The 21,182-nt window shown below is 40.0% G+C and overlaps 1 protein-coding gene across 3 annotated transcripts in view; it reads right to left on the reverse strand.

Moving 5' to 3' along the window:
* dyrk4 (dual-specificity tyrosine-(Y)-phosphorylation regulated kinase 4) overlaps nt 1-21,182 on the reverse strand; it is a 25,710-nt gene continuing 4,528 nt past the window's right edge. For 2 of the 3 annotated variants that reach the window (XM_068312779.1, XM_068312781.1), the window contains exons 4-16: nt 8,698-8,781; nt 7,208-7,360; nt 6,951-7,101; nt 6,569-6,732; nt 4,893-5,029; nt 3,955-4,095; nt 3,176-3,314; nt 2,870-2,951; nt 2,559-2,731; nt 2,406-2,466; nt 2,134-2,263; nt 1,792-1,973; nt 1-1,547 (exon numbers count right to left, since the gene is read on the reverse strand). In XM_068312779.1, the coding sequence (XP_068168880.1) occupies nt 1,270-1,547; nt 1,792-1,973; nt 2,134-2,263; nt 2,406-2,466; nt 2,559-2,731; nt 2,870-2,951; nt 3,176-3,314; nt 3,955-4,095; nt 4,893-5,029; nt 6,569-6,732; nt 6,951-7,101; nt 7,208-7,360; nt 8,698-8,781 (1,875 nt within the window). In that variant the 3' untranslated portion in view covers nt 1-1,269. Of the gene's footprint in view, nt 1,548-1,791; nt 1,974-2,133; nt 2,264-2,405; nt 2,467-2,558; nt 2,732-2,869; nt 2,952-3,175; nt 3,315-3,954; nt 4,096-4,892; nt 5,030-6,568; nt 6,733-6,950; nt 7,102-7,207; nt 7,361-8,697; nt 8,782-11,604; nt 12,063-21,182 lie in introns of those variants that run through there. The other variant, XM_068312780.1, reaches the window with a different exon arrangement.

A 21,182-nucleotide genomic window follows, 5' to 3' on the forward strand; every position in this document is an offset into this window, starting at 1 on the left:
TATTAATAATTTGTTTAATAGAGAAGAATCAATTTGACAATTCCTAATCCAGGTGTGCACATACAAAGGTAGAGTGCAAGATTTCTAATACTGCAGGGCACACACTATAAGTAGTTGCTTTTACTTTTTCTTTCTAATGTAAAAAATATTACGAATCACACAGACGTACAAAATATTTTCATACAGAAACAACACAACAAGTAAAACCTTGTCTAGCCCCTGAACAAACATCTCAAATAAATTATGCTTTATATTATACATATATAGGAAATGTCTGCCGAAATATGTACAATAAATTCTATTACAAACACATAATTTATGATTGTTGAATAAATTCTTAAACAAATAAGAAAGATCGGCTCAAATATATTCCATAATAAATAAATGAAAGTCATTATATAACCGACTGCATTCTACAATTAAAAAGAACAACATATGTAAATTATTTGTTAGACATGATTAAAAAACAATTTTTGGCTCAGCCCTTATTGCACACAATTTTCATTTATTACCATTATGAAAGTAATCTGCAATATTTATATATATCAAAAAAACAAACAATATCCCCTTTGTCTTTTTCTACCAAAGCATATTTTTGACTTAAATTTCTCTGTATTTTTAACCTGAAAACTGAGAAAAGTGTTAAAAGTCTAGCATGTTTATGAATGATTTCAATGCACAGCAAAGATTGTTTGCAATAAATAATACAGGAGAATTAGGTGGCAAAAAGTTGATGCTATCTTATGGACGTTCTGTTTTTAACCGTTAGATAAAATTTTAACATATATTCTTTTGCAACAGAAAGCGTATCTCTATTGCACCTCACTAGAACCTGCTATTGTCAAACTTCCATAGAAAGAAACCCACTATAACTGTAGAAAACAATAAAAAAAAAAGAAAGATGTCCCTTCTTCCTGATGGTCTGTGTCCCCTCTAGAATGTGAAAATATTGTTCATTCAAGTGGAAACTGATTGGTGTCTTCACACCTGTCAGTAAGAAACATCTTCAGCTTCTTTCACCTTGAAACTGGAGACATCTGTCTCTCACTTTTCTAATAATGTGATTTTCGAAACACAGTAAACACATCATGGCAGGTTTTTAGTGCAAACAGCAAATCTGTGCGAATCAAGAGATGCAGACTTCTTCAAAACATCCATTTCCTTCTGTTTCAGACACTCAATCACTCTCAGGGGAAAAGTGGGACTCATTTCTCGTTTGAACATTTCTAGGTCCCATAATCTTGAATGCAGCACAAGTCCCTCTGACTACTAGACGATAGGGGGCAAACACTGAGATGGTTCCTGGCTAACATTTTTTTCTGTACCCACTTCCTCTTGAGACTTTATAATGATGTGAACAGGCCTCTCGCCACTCCCTCCTTGCTGCTTGTTATCTGTAGAGAGCTTGTCCTGATTTTCACACACCTCCTCCTCTGCTGAGGCCCCGACGGGCCGCAGACGCTCTGCAGGGGCCATCTTCGTTCCTGTAACTGAGCTGTCTCTCTTCAGCTTGTCAGTGGTTATGCTCTCTGAGCTGACCCTCTCTCCTGTACCATGGAACAAAGAGCAATACAAGTTCAAGGTGACCACAAAAGAGCTCTGTAGATATGACTGCAGCACACTGTTTGCTAATAGTTATCCAAATAATAATAAAATAACAGATATGTCAAGAGAACAGTGAGTTCATACCATTTGGGCCCAAGGCAATACTTTTTTTCTTTCTCAGTTGTTTGCTGTATGTTTAACATTGACTTGTAAGCATAGAAAGCAGAGGATTAACTTTTGTCTTACCAGGTTTGCTGTTTGCTTGTTTGCGGAGAGTGATTTCACTGCTGTTGTCTGTATTAGTTGAACTGTCTGATGCCTTTTTCACCATTGGCTTGTTTCTTGGACGAACTTTGTTGAAATTTCCCTCCAGGATCCACTCATGCTGTAATCCCTCATCAGGAGTCATACGTTTGGTTGGATCCCAACTGAAAGTACACAGAAAAATAATTTAAGCCAGCAATTGCAGATTGGTATTTGATCTTTTAACATTGACTTATAATTTGTTCATAAAGTCACATTTGGTTTTCATGTAATCCATTTGCCATTGAAGCCATATGTTCAGAGATTTTTGGAATGGGAGCATACGTGAGACAGCGTTTGATGAAGTCCAAGAACAAAGCGTCATTAGTTTTCAACGCAGCAGACAGCTCCTTGGAGCTGGGCCTCCTCTTCTTCCCCTTGCTATTAGTGATGTTCCTCGGGTTTCCTTTTGAGTCTGTGCAAGATCAGCAACCACAGAATTATAATATTTATTCTGTCATCTTTCATACCATTAAGTAATACCTTACAATGTACACGTTGTCTATTATCATAGAAAGAGAAACAAGACCAGAAACTATGTGAAAATTAATTCTCACCAAAGAACAGTCTCCTCCTCGATGCAGACTGAACAAAATCATTTGGAGGCATTCCAAGTACCTGTAAAATAAAACATTAAAACAATTCACCTACCATTTACAAACTTGCACACATGCAATAAAAATGGACATACGATTATTTCCATGCCATACCTCCATTATGCAAGCGATTTGCTCCACTTCACTCTCTCCCGGGAAGAGAGGATAGCCTGTGTAAAGTTCAGCAAGGATGCAGCCCAGACTCCACATGTCAATGGCCATGCTGTAGGTGTGACCCAGGATGACCTCCGGAGAGCGATAGAAGCGACTCTGGATGTAGGTGTAGACTAATGAAGAAGAAAAAGGAAGCCATGAGAGATCCAAGATTTAAGTACCCTAGGACAGATCTTGCCATTTGTTTGCATGTTCAGATATTTTATAATATTGCTGTTATATATTCCTTCATTTTCATTTCATGCTCTCACCTCTTTGCTGTTCATAGCAGCTTGATCCAAAGTCAACAACCTTAATGTTCCCTGGCCCTCTTTGAGATAAGAGGATGTTCTCCTGTTCAGGTATAAAAGCAACAACAACAAAAAAATGATATAGTTCCACAAATATATATACAGTATATATAACAGTGCAATATAAATTGTGAACAACACCACAGTGATTCAATGAAAATGTGTGACCCACATCAGATTTCATGTATATCTCTGTTATTTAAATAATGTAAATCATAACAGATTTACATGATTTAAAAATAACAACAGATGCTTTAAAATGAGTACCGGTTTCAGGTCGCAGTGAATAATCTTCTCCCTGTGCAACATTTGCAGGCACCTGAGAAGAGCATGGGTGAACCGGCGGATGAGAGCGAGACTGAAGCCCTGGAAGTTGTTTTTTTTGATGAGCTCATACAGGTTCACCCTGATAAATGAGACAAAGTATGATGTGCAGTTAATTCCTGATGCCGCATACGTAAACAAAATGTAAATGTCTATTTATGCCGTTTGTTCTGACAGGACAAGCGACTATTTAGTAACGTGAAAATGCATCACATAATCCTGTTACAGCACATTGGATGACTGCAAAATGTGTACTTGGAAATAATTTATGATTGTGCTCACAGTCAGGGGATACAGAGACGCAGTGTGTCCTTCTTCTATTTCCAGCTATTTGTAATGGGCATAAACATCTTAAGACTGTGTAACTGAAGCCTTCACACCATGAAGCAATAACTGTGGGAGGCACGGCCCTAATCAAGGCCTTAACTAAAGGATTCGGTGACAGTAATGCTAGACAAGGTGGCAATGCAAGATGTCCCCTGGAGGTCATTCAGCCACACAAAGCTATTACTGCTCATATAGACACCAGAGGTGACACATGCTAAAACACCAATGGCTTAGTGTATACAGGTGATCATTTAATGCCAGACTGAATACAGTTGTTTAGTAAAATGAGAGTATCATTGGATGAGACAGCGTAGTGACCAAACCTCGCTGGTGAGCTTGGGGAAAGCTAGAACATGCAGGCTGGTTTGCATGTAGAGAACAGAGTGTGAACTAACCCCAAAAGCTCGAAGGAGATGCAGAGGTGATTGCGAAAGTAGAAGTACTCCTTCATATGGATGACATTGTGGAGGTTGTCTTTGTCTTTTCTCTTTATGACATCCAGGATCTTCAGCTCAACCAGTGCTTGGTGATGAAACCTGTGGATTTACGTAAGGTGTTAAAATACTAGAATCTATCACATGTGACTTCAACATATTTCATATATTTCTGAATTTCCATGTGGAGCAGAGCCAAGAGAAATAAATGTATATACAGTATTTAAGTTCTGTGTCTTGGTATTCAAACAAAAATATATAGTGACACGATAAATACTGGGATTCTTTGGAACATTTTTGGGTCTCTTCCTGCATATCAAATCTTTATAAGGGATAGACACTTCTTAATGTCAGTAAACAGAATCTCCTACCAGGGGAGATACAACCAACGAACACAGAGCTGTCTCTCTCCAGTGACACTGTTATGACAGTTTGAACTCATTTGAAATTGTGATCAGCCCTGTTGGGTCTTGTATCTAACCTGCAAGAATCAGGCAGTCACTTGCCAACATGAGCCACAGTGAGAAAGGCCAGGTAAGATAACACTACATGTTGCCTACGTCTATCATGCTAAAATAGATCTCAACAATTTGGGAAACTCCAAACATGTAAAACTATACTGGTTCAGACATGTGGGAAAACCTCACAAATATGGTGTGAGATCTCAAATGAATACCAAGATCTGATTCATTGGATGTGATAAATAGTAAAGTAATAAATAACATCTAGTATCCAGGGAAATATAATGTACTTGAAATACAAGTTGCAACAGAGGCCATATTTTATTATTATATAAGTCCTGTAAGAATAACTGTAGTAAGACCTGTAGTAGATCTTCACTGGGATAGGTTCAAGTCGATATTATTTGGTTAAAATAAAATGCTTGGGTACACAGCTACCTTTTCTTATTGCGTATCATCTTAATGGCTACGAGTTCATTGGTCTTGTGGTCCAGACACTTCAGGACCTGTCCAAAGGAGCCTTTTCCGATCACTTCAAGCACTTCAAACCTGTAGCCAATGTGGTCATGCAGCACCTGGATAAGCAAGAGGAAAAGAAGTATGAATATATCTTTCTGTTTAGTCTGCATTGTATAATTTCTTTGGAAAAAGAAACAGCTGACAAGAAGACATCAAAATTCTGATATTTACTGAGCTACAGAATTGATCGTCAACTGAGTACAGCACTGAAAGTCCTGTGGCTTTCTCAGTTGAGGCTTGTAGTAGTGAAATGAGGCTCAGTAGAGAGAGAAAACTAAATGATCAGACACTCGACCTTCAACGACTCATTCATTACATAATGAATGGGGCAGCAGTGGCTCATCGGTAGAGCGCTCGATGGATTCCCACTCCAGCCGGACATCCGACATCCTCGGAGTGTGAGCTGACTGTGGGAGGTGTCGGCTCACCTCCCGGCCACTGCTGGGGTGCCCTTGAGCAAGCTGCCGTCCCCTTACAAGCTGCTCAATTGGGCGCCAACTGAAGTTGCTTTCCTTCATTCTGCCTCCCCATGTACTGTTTGTTGTGTTTACTAATTGCGTGCTCACAGGCCCCTTGTGTGTTGTAGTTGTGTTTCACTGGCCTGCTTATAACTCTCTATCTAACTCACAAAGTAATTTCCCCATCAGGGGATTAATAAAGTTGATCTTCTTCTTCTTCTTCTAATGTATTGTTGAACACACAACTGCCTGCCAATTACCTGCTTTGTACAGGACAGCGCAGCATGTTGGACTTGCTGACCTCAGTTCATTGTAAACAGAATGAATCAATGAAGTCGGTCCAAGACACCGGCAGGTTCTTGTCCGGAATTGGTGCATTAAAATTGCATGAAGGCACATGGCTATGAATACAGTTCATCGTAAGCAGCTTGAAAGATTGTCCCCGTGAGTGTAAACGAGTGTGTGAAATGACAGTTATCATCTCTTCACATTTCACATGCTTAATTTTTAAAAGTTATTTCTGTTTCATGTCTCTGCATTAGGTGCCAACATCCAGGGCTGATAAGGAAGCTGATGTAGTGTCAAAAACTGCTGTTCCAATAATGGCCACTTGAGGCTGTCTCTGATTATTCAAGTAAAAATGATAAATAAATAAAGAATAATACAGCATTAAATAAAAATGCTTTTTTAGTTTTTAGGTGTAGCTGCCATTTTAATTAAGGACGAAGTTAAGTTACAATAATCATTGGATATTTTACAGAATAATGGTGATTTTGAAGGGTTTTAGATGAAGTTTTTTCTGTTCTTTTTTTGGTGCGTTTTATAATCAAATGTTTAAAATCAACAGCTGTTTTCCTATTTGATAAAGACACAGTTGATAATTGAATACAGTCAACATTTAGATACCTTTATTTTTTTAGTGAATTGCTGTTGATGCATTCAAGGGCCTTTAGAAAATGTTAACATCTTTGAAATGGGAACTAATTTCCTAAAATACACCCTTTTCACAGAAGATGTTTAATGTTTTTAAAAGCTGTTTTTTGGCATGCTTTAATACTATCTTCACTGTGGCCAACCAAAATGAGATGAGTTGGAGTAAATCCTAGAATATCCAAAGGCATCCTTCAAACACATTACCCTGATGTAGCTTCCATGCTCGTCATCATAGCCGGAGTTCTGTGGTGTGCCTTGGGAAGCCTCGATTTTCTGAGATCCCAGACCCATGAACCAGATTTCTGTGTAGTCCATGATTTCCTCCTGCTCAAACTCAGTCAGTTGATCCTGAAAGTTCTTCAGTGCTTCTGTAACAGAAAGTAAGAGGAGGAGTAGAGAATGAGTCACTTCTATACAAACTACACCTCTGCCAAGAGCAGAGGATTGTGAGCAATAAAGTTCAACACTAGCATTCTATTTTTATTGCAGCAGCGGAGTCAGAACTGTTAGTTAAGTGTTTGTCTTGGAAGACATTTGTGTTTCTTTATTATGCTGTTGAATATGTATGTAATGTAAAGCTACATACCTAAGGGAGACATGGGTAATCTTTGACCCTCATATGACTTCTCTTTCTCCATCTTGTTGCTGAGAATCTTGCTGTTACGAGAAACTGATACTTTATCCATTGCTGCACCAAAACGCATGGCGAACTGTGGGGTTGGCTTCGGCCTGTCATCCTGTGCAACAAAACATAAAGTATAAAGGTGTGACAGGAACAGAAAAGACTGAAGGAAATCTCTGAAACTACACCTTCGTTGGTCTGTTTTGAATTAATGGTCTCACCAGGTGCATCTGATAGGTGTTTTGGCCCCCTTTGTTGGCAATGTGGGGCAGGACATTGTCCGATGGTTGATGTTGATTTTTGGCATTGCTGACCAACACTTGGACCGTTGGTGGCTCAAGCTGAGGCAAAGTCCCAACACCAGGGCCGAATTTCTGGAAATGAGAATGACTGCTTTGATTCACTGGCTTAAATACCAGTACAACACAGAAAATTGGCTCAAAATATTTTAGGTGGGGAAGGAAACAAGGTCTTCAGTTAAAAAAACAAACAAACAACCCGTGTATTTTCAAACACTGTAGCTAAAATCTTGTTCGTTCGTTCGTTCATTCGTTTTTCATCCGTTCGTTCGTTCGTTCGTTCATTCATTCATTCATCGTCTTGAAGATGAGACAACCCGACACGAGTATGCGTTGTGTCTGAATGCGCCTCTTGAGATTTGTTTTGTGTTCTCCGCTACCAATCCAAGCTTGTATTTGGGCTGTGGAGGCTCAGGTGACCAGGACCCCCAGCAGGTAGTGACTGGAATTACTTATCAAGGTGACAGTGAAATCGGGACAAAGCCTATGACGCTGGGTCCTGACAGAGTCTGTCTGTGGGGGAGGAGAGTAGCAACAACCTGCTTTTCTCTGACTGCCACTCTGCTTGCTCTGAGAGAACACTTACATGAGAACTGTATTAGCCTTGACAAGATCTGTTCAGGCAATTATAGGAAAAATTACACCTCTGTGGTATGACAAGTTCTCTGGGGGAAAATTAGATCCCACTGAGACATCTCGATGTCAAGAAGGTTTAAAGTGTTTATGTAATATTGGTAATTACTGTATAGTCAAATTTCAGGCAGAAAAGATGGGTCAGAGCAGTAACTACATCTTACATGCTATCATGTAGATTTTATTAACTTGATAAATTATTTCATAGTAATTACTTAAGGCATTGCAGGCAGAAAATCCTTCACTTCTGCAGAGTAAATACTTTTGATTATTTTCATCTCACATGTTAAGTGCTGGTGCAGGATCTGCCTATCGCTGTGATGCATAGAGATAGGGCTAAATATAGTTGCAAGCACCTGCCACAACAGGCAGAGGAAGTGAGCGCAGTTATGAGTTTATACATAACTGGGTGAATGCTGATCTGCTATGACGCACGTATATAGATAGATAGATAGATAGATATATACTTTAATGATCCCAAGGGAAATTCAGGAGTATATCACTGGGAAATCACTGTAAATCTATAATGGTTGACATTACAAGACAATCTTAGTGTAGACATGCATGGGCAATCGTATTTTCTGCAAGACAATGGGTGTAAATATAAACCAGAATAGTTGAGGGTAAGATTAGAGGGATGCTTTCACTCAGCAATATTTTTAGGTGATAATAAAGTAAGTAAAGAACACCTCAAGTAACTCAAGCACTCCAGGAAAAGATAGCTTTGTTGATATAACATGTAATATCAGGTCAGCCAATACTGGAAGGAAAGAACTGACCTGTGAGCAGGGTCGGCTTGTTCCGAGGCGGCTGCCTTCTGCTGGGATTCTGTGGGGGTGAGGAAAGGCCTCTGGTCGAGAGGTCTGTGAATGGGAATAAGTGCAATTCATAAAACACAGTACAAAGTGATTAAAACAGCTACATTTACCCTTTTACTGATCTTGTGTGTAAGCATATTTCCCTTCCATGATGGTTTTACAGATAGCACCATATCTAAAAAGATTTTAATGATTCTACCAAAATAGAGTGAAGCAGTCCTGTTGGATAACAATGAAACATCTTTGTCTGTTCCTACTTTTTCCAGCCTCCTCAGAGACACAAAACCTGTGGCAGCTGAGTGAGGTTGCAACCAGACTAGCAGAAAAAATGCACTCCACAATCATAAGATAGAGGACTTCAGAAAAAAACGCCCAGAAACAATAGCTCAGTTCTGAGTAACGGCTGGTTTGTGCAGATGTGTGTATATGTGCACATCCATGTGTCTAACAGTGACTTAAAATGTGTCTCCAAACTTGTGCATACTTGAGATCCACGCGGCTCACTGAGTTACAGAGAATCAACAAATGCATCTTAGTTTCAAACAAACACGTTTCGCTTGTATTTAAGATGATTCTGCACAGGTTTTCCTGAACATCAAGCCAGCTTGCACGTGTCTTTTTAATCAGCATGTGAGTGTGCAGCTGTGTTGGACGACACCATATGGCTGAAACAAAGCTTAGCCCCATATGGGGATATGTGCCAAACTCCCTGTGCCAGCCTGGCAGCCTGGGAAAGAGGACGGACATGAGTTAGACAGGCTGGATGGAAGGCTGTCCACAGGTAGGAAAACTACTTCCCAATAATATTCATAACTATTAAGGCTGACTGAGGCAGATCAACAGCATCGCCCAGAGCAAGGACGAGAAAAACTGACTCATCTTCATCAGCTCAGAGGAGGATGAGACACTCTTGATGTCAAGCATGATGTTTTCTTCCAACTAAAAACCTTACTAATGCTGTTCAAACTCTATGGTTCAATGGATAACCAATATGAATAAAATAGAGCCCTGTAGACTGATTTGACTATTAATGCTGAAAGGTTTAATATTCGTATGAGGCAAGAAGTCAAATTACATTTTACTCTTCAGAAACTGGCAGGTAGTGCACACGAACCAACTCATGGCTCTGCAGCAACTTTGCAGGAACCTGATCACCATTTGATGGACTGTCAGGAGTATAGATAATTAAACAATGATCTCTCCTGGTCTGAAGCCTAGGACACTGAAATGAGTCATGTCTCATCTCGGTGGCAAAAATGGGCTCAAATTACTCAAAATTAAAACATTTCCAAGTTTTCTGTCCTGCATACTTTCTTTGGTTTTGCTGTTCCGATTTAAGCCGACATCGTCCTTCAGTTTATAATCGCAGGAGCTCTGGAAGTAACAGAAGGAGCCATGTAGGTCAATTTGGCAGACTGGCTTCTAAAAAACATCCCTTGTGGAGTCCTGTTGTAAGCCTCGCTAATGAGCACTGATCCAGTGCAAATGCAACAACATCACAGCAGACGCCTGAGTGCCAAGGAAGAACAACTGTGACATTTCACTTGAAATAGTGTCTGTGTCCAAAACACAGAAACTGACTAAGCACAATCAATGTGGTGGTGATCAGTATTCGTTATAAGAACGATAATGAGATTCAAGCACATTTCTTTGTTTTACAAATACAAAGATAATGCAAATGATTTTTTAATTTCAAGCCCAAGCAGGAATTAAATACATGTATTTGGTATTTGGCCCCACAGGTGTGTGCAATACAGTCAAATAAAATACTTCAAACAGAACATGATTGAGTCATCTCTGTGCACACATGCGTGCAGTGAATTTATACTTATTGACTGTACATGGTCAATGGTGTTTTATTTTTATGCCAGAGAGTTTAAAGACAAATAAATAACTAAAGAATAGAGAAGTCCAGTCACACTATATATTCATGACCGGTGGTCTTTTTGTTGGACGCTGGATCATCTTAACAGGTGCATGACAGCTTTGGCTCATCAAGTGTCTTCAAGTCTTCAAGGGTCAGTTGGTCAGAAGGTCAGGAAAGCAATAAAACAAGGAGTAGCTGTGGCTAAATGTCAACAGTCAAATTGTAATCACTCACTTTTTCAGCTCTCAACTATTTCAATGTATACATTTATTCAGTCATCCATACATGTAAATTTTTTTTGCAAGTTTGCCAGGGCAAATACTTATGTCATTCTAACCCCTGTAAGTAATTACAAAGATGGGTTTTTGTTTATTGTCCAAATGCAGTAAGGGTTAAATTTACAGCACTTTCCTTGTAAGGTGTGAAGAATAGAGCAGAACACATATAGACTTACAGTCAGCGAACAAACACGGAAATAAATAGGCTAAACGACTGAAATAGAAATGTATCAGATTTTTCATCATAACTTGGCGTGCAGTCAGAAGAAAGGGGGAGGATAAGAACGATGATTATTCAAAGTTTCATAACGTGCATTAGGAACGGAAACTTTTATGTGGGAGAAGCTTCATATTTTTGGCATGGATCAATTGACTTGAATATAGAATGCACTGTAAATACTTTTGAAATTATTTTATTATTATAAAAGGAGGATTTCCTCCTAAACACATTGAGCCTTGAATCTGGGAAAAAGAAATTCTTATTCCATGGTAAAATTAATATATGAAATCTGCACCAGTTCAGATAAGATGATAATAACTGACATACAAGAATGTTTGTACTGCTCAACTGACCAGCCTTTGTAAAAGAATAGTGACACTGATTGTATTAATTTTACATTAATTTGAACATAAAATGACCATTGAAACTTGGCATTAAAATCAACCACAGCGAACTTCTCACCAATCAACCAATCCACAAGCTGATAAATCAAAGTGCCTCACCTTGTTATTTATTTCTGGCAACATGCTGCACTATCAACAGCTGCTTGACAATCCAAACACAGAAGAGAGACTACAAAATCCAAGAAAGAATCATTTTCTCCAACTCTATCAATCCAGCTTCCAAACACACTTTCCGAAACACAAGCCCAACTTGGTCAAGAGGGTTGAATCAACGGTGGCGAACACAATCCCGATGACTGATCGGATCCACGAACCAAAAACTGCTGCACTCCCGGTTTTACGCGCACAGGGTAAATGCGCTGTCGTCAGAGAGGAGATTAGCAAACGAGGCAAGCTGTCGAGGGTCTCTGCGCCTTGACGCGTACGGCTCAGACACCGAAGCGGCCACCTGTTCAGGTTTCTGCCGCTGACAGCTGGGGCTTTCCCGATATAGATTTGTTTTTATCTGTTTGCTGTCGTCCACCTACACCATGCTGTGTGACTGATGCGCTCTCCAACACCGACGCTTGAGGGTTCACACCGACGCACACACGCTGTGGTCGCGCTCAATTTACAGTCGGCTAAACGTTACACTGTGTTCGCCCTCAGCGTCAGATCCACGGATGTCCAAGACGCGTCAGGCTGTCTCACCGGTATCCTGAGAGTCTTACCGGTCTGACATCAAGATAAGAAAAATCTAATAATTCCGGTTTTTTTTCCAGTGAAGATATTTGATAAAAAGCGAGTTGCAATACAAAAAAAAACAAAAAACAATGTAAGATTGATCACTCAGTAAAAAAAAGAAAAAGAAAAAAAAGTATATATATATATATATATACACACACACACACACACACAAACACACAGTATATTCCATGGTAAAATTTATATATATAATATTTGGTTTAAAAAATATTCACGGATGTGTTATGTTGTTTATTTAAAGTGTACATTTATATGTATGAAACAACTCAGATTTTAAACAACCAGGGGATTCCTAATTTTTAAAACCTAGAGAACATGAAATATCTACAAACTAGTTCTATTATAAAGTATTCACCATGACTACAGTAAAACGTGCAAAATCATTTTAAGAGATGATGTTTAATCCTCTCCAGAACACTACCGAAGATTATTATGATTAGGAAACAGCTGTTGTCCAACAACAATGGCCACTATGCATTATCGTACCTGTCCTCCTTATTTTTACTCTCCTAACCTATTCCCTTCTTTCTTTATTGGTTGTATTTGCTTAGTCATAACATAACCACAAATGATGAAGTTAAATAACTGGAGCTTAAAAAGATGTACATGCAAGAACTGATGCACTGTTTCAGCATTTGGTCTGTTCCTTTATGCGAATGGGGTGGGGCATTCAGAAGTGGGTGGTTCATTTAAATTGGCAATGAAAATACCAAAAAGGCAACTGAAAGGAGGAATTCATCTCACACAACACAGACATAGACTCACACAACACAAGGCTGCATATTGGTTGTGCTTCTGTGATGACATTTTAGACAAACTCTGACATCCATGTCTGTGCAGGCTCATTGAGCACTGTATATGAATTGAAGTCATTGAAGGCACTTAAAAAATTTATGGAAGTGTATTTTGTGACCGGGTTGAAGTTTTGACAATATTTCCATGAGTACTTTAATTTGTACTTTAAATGAAAAACATGGTGTCTTCATTTAGAGGCTATTTTAGTGAGAATTGCAGAAGACTGAAAAATACCTTTATTACATGGTGCACCAATAATCACCCATAGGGCTATACAATCATTATAGAGACACCCAATGTTTGCGTCACTAATGCTTCATCCCACCCTTCTTTTTTTTGAGTTAGGCTATTGAATGGTGTTAAGAAAAGCATTTTGCAGTGTGCTATGGTGTCATAGAAACGTTGACCTCTGACCTTTTTTAATGATTATCTTATGAATTCTTACCAAAAAGGTGTATTTGTATTTTGACACAGGTCAAAAGCAATTCCCTCAAGGTGAATAAAGTTCTCTCACAAAAAATGGCACAGATGGACAACTCCACAGCTACTGAGAGGCGTTACCCTTGGACAGAGGTAAATTCAGTTAAGTGACCCCTCCCATGGTTATAGCTTCATATTTAATTTGAGATGACATATAAGAGAATCAGAGATCCTTGAAGTCCTCTTTCCTTATAGAAAATGAAAACTACTACAGTCTTTTTTTGAAATTGAATACAGTACCTTTAGTATGAAACAGACAACAAATATTGTATAATAAATCATATTGGCTACTGTAAACCTTGCTAAAGTATACCCGGGAGAACCATTATGCTGTGTATGTTTAGTCACCCAGGTGACAATGTACCAGCAATGAGAAGCTGCTGGAACAAAATAATACAGACGTTGTACATTTCACCATGGCAACCAAAGATTATGTATGCTTGACATAAGCCAAAACAAGGAGGACTTTGCTACCGCTGAGCGATTCTAATAATAGAGCTGAGGAAATAAAAAAACAAAGTAGTGAGAAGGAAGAGACTCATGTGACGGAGGAAATAAAACAAATGGTTGTTTATGTTCCATCTTGACGCTACTGCCTCCAAACATACCTCAGGTTGGACCCTCCTGTTCCTGCTCCAGCAGCAGCCTCGCCGGAGGCTAAACCCACAACAGGTGGATGCAGTCCCGTCTTCCCACATAGCACATCTGCCCCATGCTGCCACGACCACACCCTGAAGCACGCTTCAGCCTCCAGACTCCATGCCCGATCAGAAGGGAGGCAGTCACACAGCAGCTCAGAGATCAGTTAAGACACCCTCACAAGCAAAATGAAGATGATAATGATGACAGGCCTGCATTTCTTCCTGTGTTTAGAAAAAACACATGCTTTTTGAAGTAAAAAGACCTTTGATAAAGGCCGCTGCCTTTTTTAAGGGTGTGCAAATCCTGAAAACATGGACAACTTCTTCATGCAGAACTTCCGGTGGTTCCTCATAACTACTCCCTAGATGTTAGACTATCATAATATTATATAAGGTCACAATCTGATGAAGTGCGTTCCTTTCTGTCTTCCTTTTTGTCAGGTTCACCTAAATAATGTTTCTCTGCCCTGGGATACAGGTGGTGTAGAGAGGCAGGAGGATACTGTTGGTGAGGGAGTGCTCTCTGTGTTTGCTGCTGCTAGTGACGTATGGATGGGACCCAACAAGGGACTCATCCCATGCCAGACACACAGGAACGGGGCCCTGGCTTGCTTCCTGTGAAAGAGTCTTCTGGGAGAGCAGGTTGTGTTTGGGGAGGATGGGCTAGACACAGAGCGAGGCACTGCAGAACTGCAGATCCCATGATCCTCCCAGGTGGTCTCCTCATGAGGCTGAAGAATTTAGACAGGTAGGAGGTGCAGCTGTAATGGGCCTCCCATTGGGTTCAACAGATGCTTGCGACTTTCCGCTTCACATGTCACTGTTTCTTGGATACAAGGCCAGTGGGACTGTCACTGTCGTACCCCAGTCATGGTGTTCTCATGATTTACTGCTGCAACATCCTTGTTGAACATAGTAAAAGTGGGTGAAAGTTTCTCTGGTTTCCTGTCTGTTGCACACAATGACAGTGACCAGCAGACTCAATATGAAGACAAGGCAGGCTGAACATGAGCTTTACCACTGGTAATCATAGAGGTGTAATTACTCCTCTGTACCACTGGAGCCAGTGGAGGTGACGACCCTCGTGGTCACTTATCATCATATCCTTTGCAAAGGACGGAATGCTTTAGATGTGTTTTTATGTAAGCAGTGTATGCTTGACTTTAATCAAGATTATGCAAAAAAGTTATCAATGTATTTTTATGAAATTTGTATTTTTTTAACCATTGCGGAATAATGACTGTCACAAGATGTTTGCTTCTAATACCACAGATAATATCTACAATGCATAAACAAAAGTGGCGTGATGTCATTCCCGTGACATCTACCACATCAAAATATCCTTTGGATCCAAGTAACATTGCAGAACATTTAAATTTAAAGCACCAAAGCACAATGACAGTTAGATAGCAAGACGCTATTCAATAAGCTTTTTAATAATTATATAAACAATTACAAATTCTAGGGGGCTGTAAATTTCATTTTCAAGGTGTCATATTGTGAAGGCCAAACCACAATGGAACTATTCCTTTCAAGAGCGAGCTGCCTAGTGTTAACTGGGAAGGATTCACTCCGATCGTGTTTGCTCACATTCATTTTGCTCCTCAACCAAAAATAACACCAGTAAATCAGCTTGTTTTGGTGACAGAAAATATGTCGCTATTTCAGTAGCATGGAGTATCTGGCTACATAATTTCACTTCTGCTCTGTCAGCCTGCTTCTATAACACAGAGTGGTAGCGGGTGTAACTGTTTTCCTCCTACACTTTAGGTGATTTTTCTATAATTTTCATTCCATGCTTCTCAACCATACAAAACAAGTAGTATTTTCGAGTCCATCAGCCACTCGGAGGCAAAACTTTCCCACCTCTTTTAATCATTAGGGAGAATCTGAGTGAACAGCAGGTGGTTGGACAGGCGACACCAAGCCAGCAGGGCAAAAATACCTCCTTCTAGAGGGCCATAACCTGGTGCCCTACATTCTATTGGGCCCTGGTTAATTGCTGCCAGGTGCCAGATGAGACAAACTAAATCAAGGTGTGCTGCCAGCCTAAACAGACAGTAACTGATTCTCTTCCCATTTGGCGGAGAGGTGTGTGGATTGACCTGCCTGGCAGATGGACTGCACATCCGCAGCTTTAGATATACAGCATAGGCCTATCAGTGACAGCATGCTGTGTGATATGGTTCAGGTTCACAAGTTAACACAATCCCACGCACTTAAAAATGATTACATACATGCAAACAAGACTTATGTGACATGTTAATAGCACTTGGCAATAAACATTTAGGGGTGTGTTTCACTCAGTAGATAACGCATGCACCCCATGTTCTGAGGCTACTGTCATCTGGTGGCAGCTGCAGGTTCAGTCCTACAGGTTTCACCAATGTTAGATAAATACGAACATATTTAAACTAAATTTTTTTTTTTTAATGCAGAGATTATTAGATATGATCAACTCAACTATAAGCACTCCAACGATTAAAGATGATTAACAACCAGCAGACAGTTATTGTATGAGAAGGACCTTCAATAAGCCCTTGTGACTGTATAGTAATTACAATTAGGTCAAAATCTAAATGCGTGTCTGATTGTCCTCATTCCCAGTCACATTGATTTTGTGTGAGCAGTGTGTGTCTGTCTTTTGAGATAATCTGTGTGTGTTTAAATGTGTTTAGTGGACACAGCTGACAACTGAGTGCAGGTCACATCTCTTGAGCCATGTGGAGAGGCTTATTCCGCTGTGGTGAAGATGGTGGGACAAAAGGACCCCCCCCCCCCAAATCCTTCATTGAGATTTTCTATTGTCAATTTAAATAATTGACAATAGAAATCATTAAGAACATGGATATCAAACAACACAAAACATCATAACCTCAAGGAATTATCACCTGTTAAATATTTTCGATTTGTAATATTTTGAATATTTTCAATTTTTATTAGCCACCAGGTAGAACTGGAATACATACTGAAAACAATCATATTGATCAAATGACTAGCTGATGAATGAAGAAATAATCAGGCAATTAATCAATTATATTTCAGTCCTTATCAGAGCCATATTAGTATATTTATTGTCGGTTTGTGGGTATGTTAGTGTAGGGTGATTAACTGGATGGAAGATGACTTGTCTCAAACTGTTCTAGTCCACGGTGACCACCTACATTCACAGGACACGTAATCCCCTGATGCTCCAAAATGATGACACATCACTTCATGTGCTGTAATAACAACAACCAAACACTCAAGAGCTTCCTGTCTGTCCTCAGTACCAGACAGACTGTCTGATAAAATTGGGCCACAGCTTGTCCCTTTGGACTTGTTTAGCTGACAATTGGACCATGTTGGTATTATAAAGAATGGCTTTTTTCCATTTTAACCATGTGTCTGAAAATGTAATCCCAAACTGCTGCATCTAATGTAAAATACAGAACATTGACGTAATCCTCTTCCACAATGTCAAAACTACTCGATGGAATCCTCAAATATTCTTGTCATCTCATACAGCATCGCAAAAAACACATTGTCTTGTGCAGATATTGTATTGTATTGTAATGTATTGTATTATATTGTATTGTACTGTATTGTATTGTATTCTGTTCTATTCCTATGATCCAAGCAGCCAGTACTCAGGAATAGAGAAAGGTTTACTGATGTGCTGACTATTTTTTGTGAATCAACATTGTTGGATTTTAATTGTGTATAGTTTCATTTGTTCTGTCCTGATACTGAGAGAAGGCTTAGAAAATATTCTATAAGCAGGTCATTGAGACTAACTCTCTACAACTACTCTGACTCCAACCACAACTAAAATATCATGGTATAAATTTCAGAGCGAGGCAATCAGCTGTCTTATACTCAAATTTGCCTCACCTCATCAATCAGCCTTTCATCTACGATCTGTTGCTCTTCACCCCTGAAGTGAGACCCAGCCCAAGGCCCCTTATCCGGCTTTGCTCGTCCAACAAAAATTAGGATTCAAGATGATCAGATATAGTAACTGGCTCCCTTGCAGGACAGCTGAGGCATGTGTAACAAATTTGCACAAGAGCACATGTGTATGAGATTTCTCTGGCCTGTAAGTTTATCTCCATGTGTGTGTCAAAGGTTTCAGTGCTAAATATTCTTACAACACTGCAGGCTTTTGCCCCTATCATGTGCAAAGCAGGTGCTGACCTCAGTGTCCCACAATCTGCCCTGCCAAGGCTGTGAACGTGAGGATAGAGGGGATGCGCTGCTGCAGCCAGGACTGTGTGAGTGATGATGGCCTGGTATCTGTGGCAGCTTCGGGGCACACAGTGTATCCTCACATGACCTTGATGGTGCTCCCAATGACCCCAAATCTCTAGACTATGCAGCACAAATCCCCATATCTCATTTTGCATTCATATTTCCTGGGATTCATTCTCATGTCTCTTAACTTCAAATCAGTTCATGTAGGGCTTACTCCACCACAGCCTGTGTTCCATCAACTTACCCTCTGACACCTTTTCATTGTTGTTTCACTGGTGGAACAGGGGTGACAGACAGAGGTGAGCTTTGTCACACAAGTAAGATGAGAGTAGTTTCCCTTCTTTTGACCCCATAAGCGCTAACTCATCTGTCACCTTGCACAACAATCTCGCAAACTGATCCGCTTTTGTTGTCACCTGGATACAAAAGACCCTATGTCCTACCCAGACTGACTCAGACAATACACTGCATTCAAATTGTAACCATTAGCATAAATTACACCATCTAATCTAATTACGGCTTGGCCGATGTGGACAATGAGGAGTGGTACACTTGTTTTCGTTGGGTGCCAAGTGCAAGAATCTCTACTGTTACACATGGTGTTGTTGAAACATACTGGGCAGATGGAATCTGTAAAGGAGATCTAATGGATTAATTATCCAAGGCTCAGGTGTAATCTCCTGAACTGACAGATGCTGCAGATGTACACTGACACAACCTAAACCTACGAGACCATTGTAGGAATGACTAAAATGCTAATCCTGATTACCATGATTACAATTATATAACATGCTTACAGTTTTGATGAGTGACACACACACACACGCACGCACGCACACAATACACACACACACACACACACACACACACACACACACACACACATCATAACTTTGTTACGTTCTGTGTCAATATGACAAATGTTAGCGGGCTAGCCATTTAAGATAGCTATTGTCATTGGTAATGCTACTGAATTCAGTTGCAACATTTGACTGGAAACCATGGTGAGAGAGTTAATAATAGAACAAGACAGTCTTGTGTTACATTATCATATATGAGGGAAGGAGTGAGTCTTACAAGGCAGCAAAACCAGACCTTCTTATATAACAACATTTTACATAAGACTGTACACATTATTACACAACCATACCTATGGAGATGGACGGAGAGTTGTGACGGGGGAGGATGCTGGTGTAGCCTGTTCTGTTGGGCATGAGTCACTGTTAAAGAAAAACAGGCTCTACATGCAACTAAGCCAGATACTCATTAACAAAAACTCCCTGGGTGCTGTTTACCGAACATTCTTTATAAATCCAATTAATGTTTATCTGACTTGGGAAGTGTCTCAGTCCAGCTGCTCTGTCTGGCTTTAACTCCGCATAAACGACATCACTGCGAAAACCTGCAGCTGTAAACATAAATGGGCTCAGCCTTGGAGAAATAAGACAACTGCCCTCCAGGTTTTGGGACCCCATGGAGGATGCTGCTGCGTCTAAGAGTATTATGGCCCTTCTCACATTATTGAGAAGAATGAAAACTAGCCAAAGGCTTTTTCTGTTTGCGCGCATGAATGCTTGAATGCATGGACACAACTAAAACACACATGCGCCTGTACAATTATATGTGAATGCATATACAGAAGAAGTAGAAGTGAGTAGAGAAATTTATACAAAGCCACTGGTGCACAATTGAGTCAGTGTTAACCATGAGCTCAGTGATACTGATATCAGCAGGTAATTCAGCATAGGGGAGATCTTTCTCTCTCACTCTCTCTCTCTCTCCTCTCTCTCTCTCTCTCTCTCTCTCTCTCTCTCTCTCTCTCTCTCGTCTCTCTCTCTCTCTCTCTCTTCTCTCTCACTCTCTCTCTCTCTCTCTCTCTCTCTCTCTCTCTCTCTCTCTCTCCTCTCTCTCTCTCTCTCTCTCTCTCTCTCTCTCTCTCTCTCTCTCTCTCTCTCTCTCTCTCTCTCTCTCTCTCTCTCTCTCTCTCTCTCTCTCTCTCTCTCTCTCTCTCCTCTCTCTCTCTCTCTCTCTCTCTGTCTCTCTCTCTACCTCTAAATGTCTGGCTTAATTTGGGGGTCCGGTGTCAGCAAGGGACAAAAGCTGTGAAGAGAAACCCTATCAGGGACAGGGTTCATCAGAATAATGGGAGGCATACTCCGTCTTCCACAGTGGTGAAGGCTGGGCCAGGTGCATTGGTCTCTCCTGGTAAACAATACCCTCCTGCAGGTCATCAAGTGCTCAAAAAATAATCAAGGTCATGATCTAATAGAGTGTAATGTGTTTATGAAATTCTACTGAAAGTAATGAAGACAATTACAGTATTTGTGCACTTAGACATGTAGTTTACTTCTCATACTATCCTGTCATTTACTTCTCTAATGCTTGCGTAGTCATAAGTCAAGTCAAATGAAGTCATCTAATATGTATAAAACGTTTAAAAGCACAAAGTTTACCCAAAGTGCTTTATAGGTATAGCGGGGATGGCAAAACAGTATATACATGCTTTGAAATTACAAAATCAAGTAGACTCCATAAATACAGTTAATAAATACAGTACATACAGTAAAACAATGGATAAAGAGGGTATAAAAATGGACTAAGGGAAATTAAAAGGATTAAAATATCATTATAAAATGCTTCTCTCTGCACCACCTCTCTACTACTGCCTAAGCTGTACAGATTCAGGAGATGCATCGTTAATCAGGCCTAGTGGTTTGGAAGAGTCAGTAGCAGCCCCCACCTCCTACCATCACCACCACTATCGGCGCATGACTGGTCTCACGG

The sequence above is a fragment of the Antennarius striatus genome, chromosome 4 (assembly GCF_040054535.1).
Source record: "Antennarius striatus isolate MH-2024 chromosome 4, ASM4005453v1, whole genome shotgun sequence".
NCBI lineage: Eukaryota > Metazoa > Chordata > Actinopteri > Lophiiformes > Antennariidae > Antennarius > Antennarius striatus.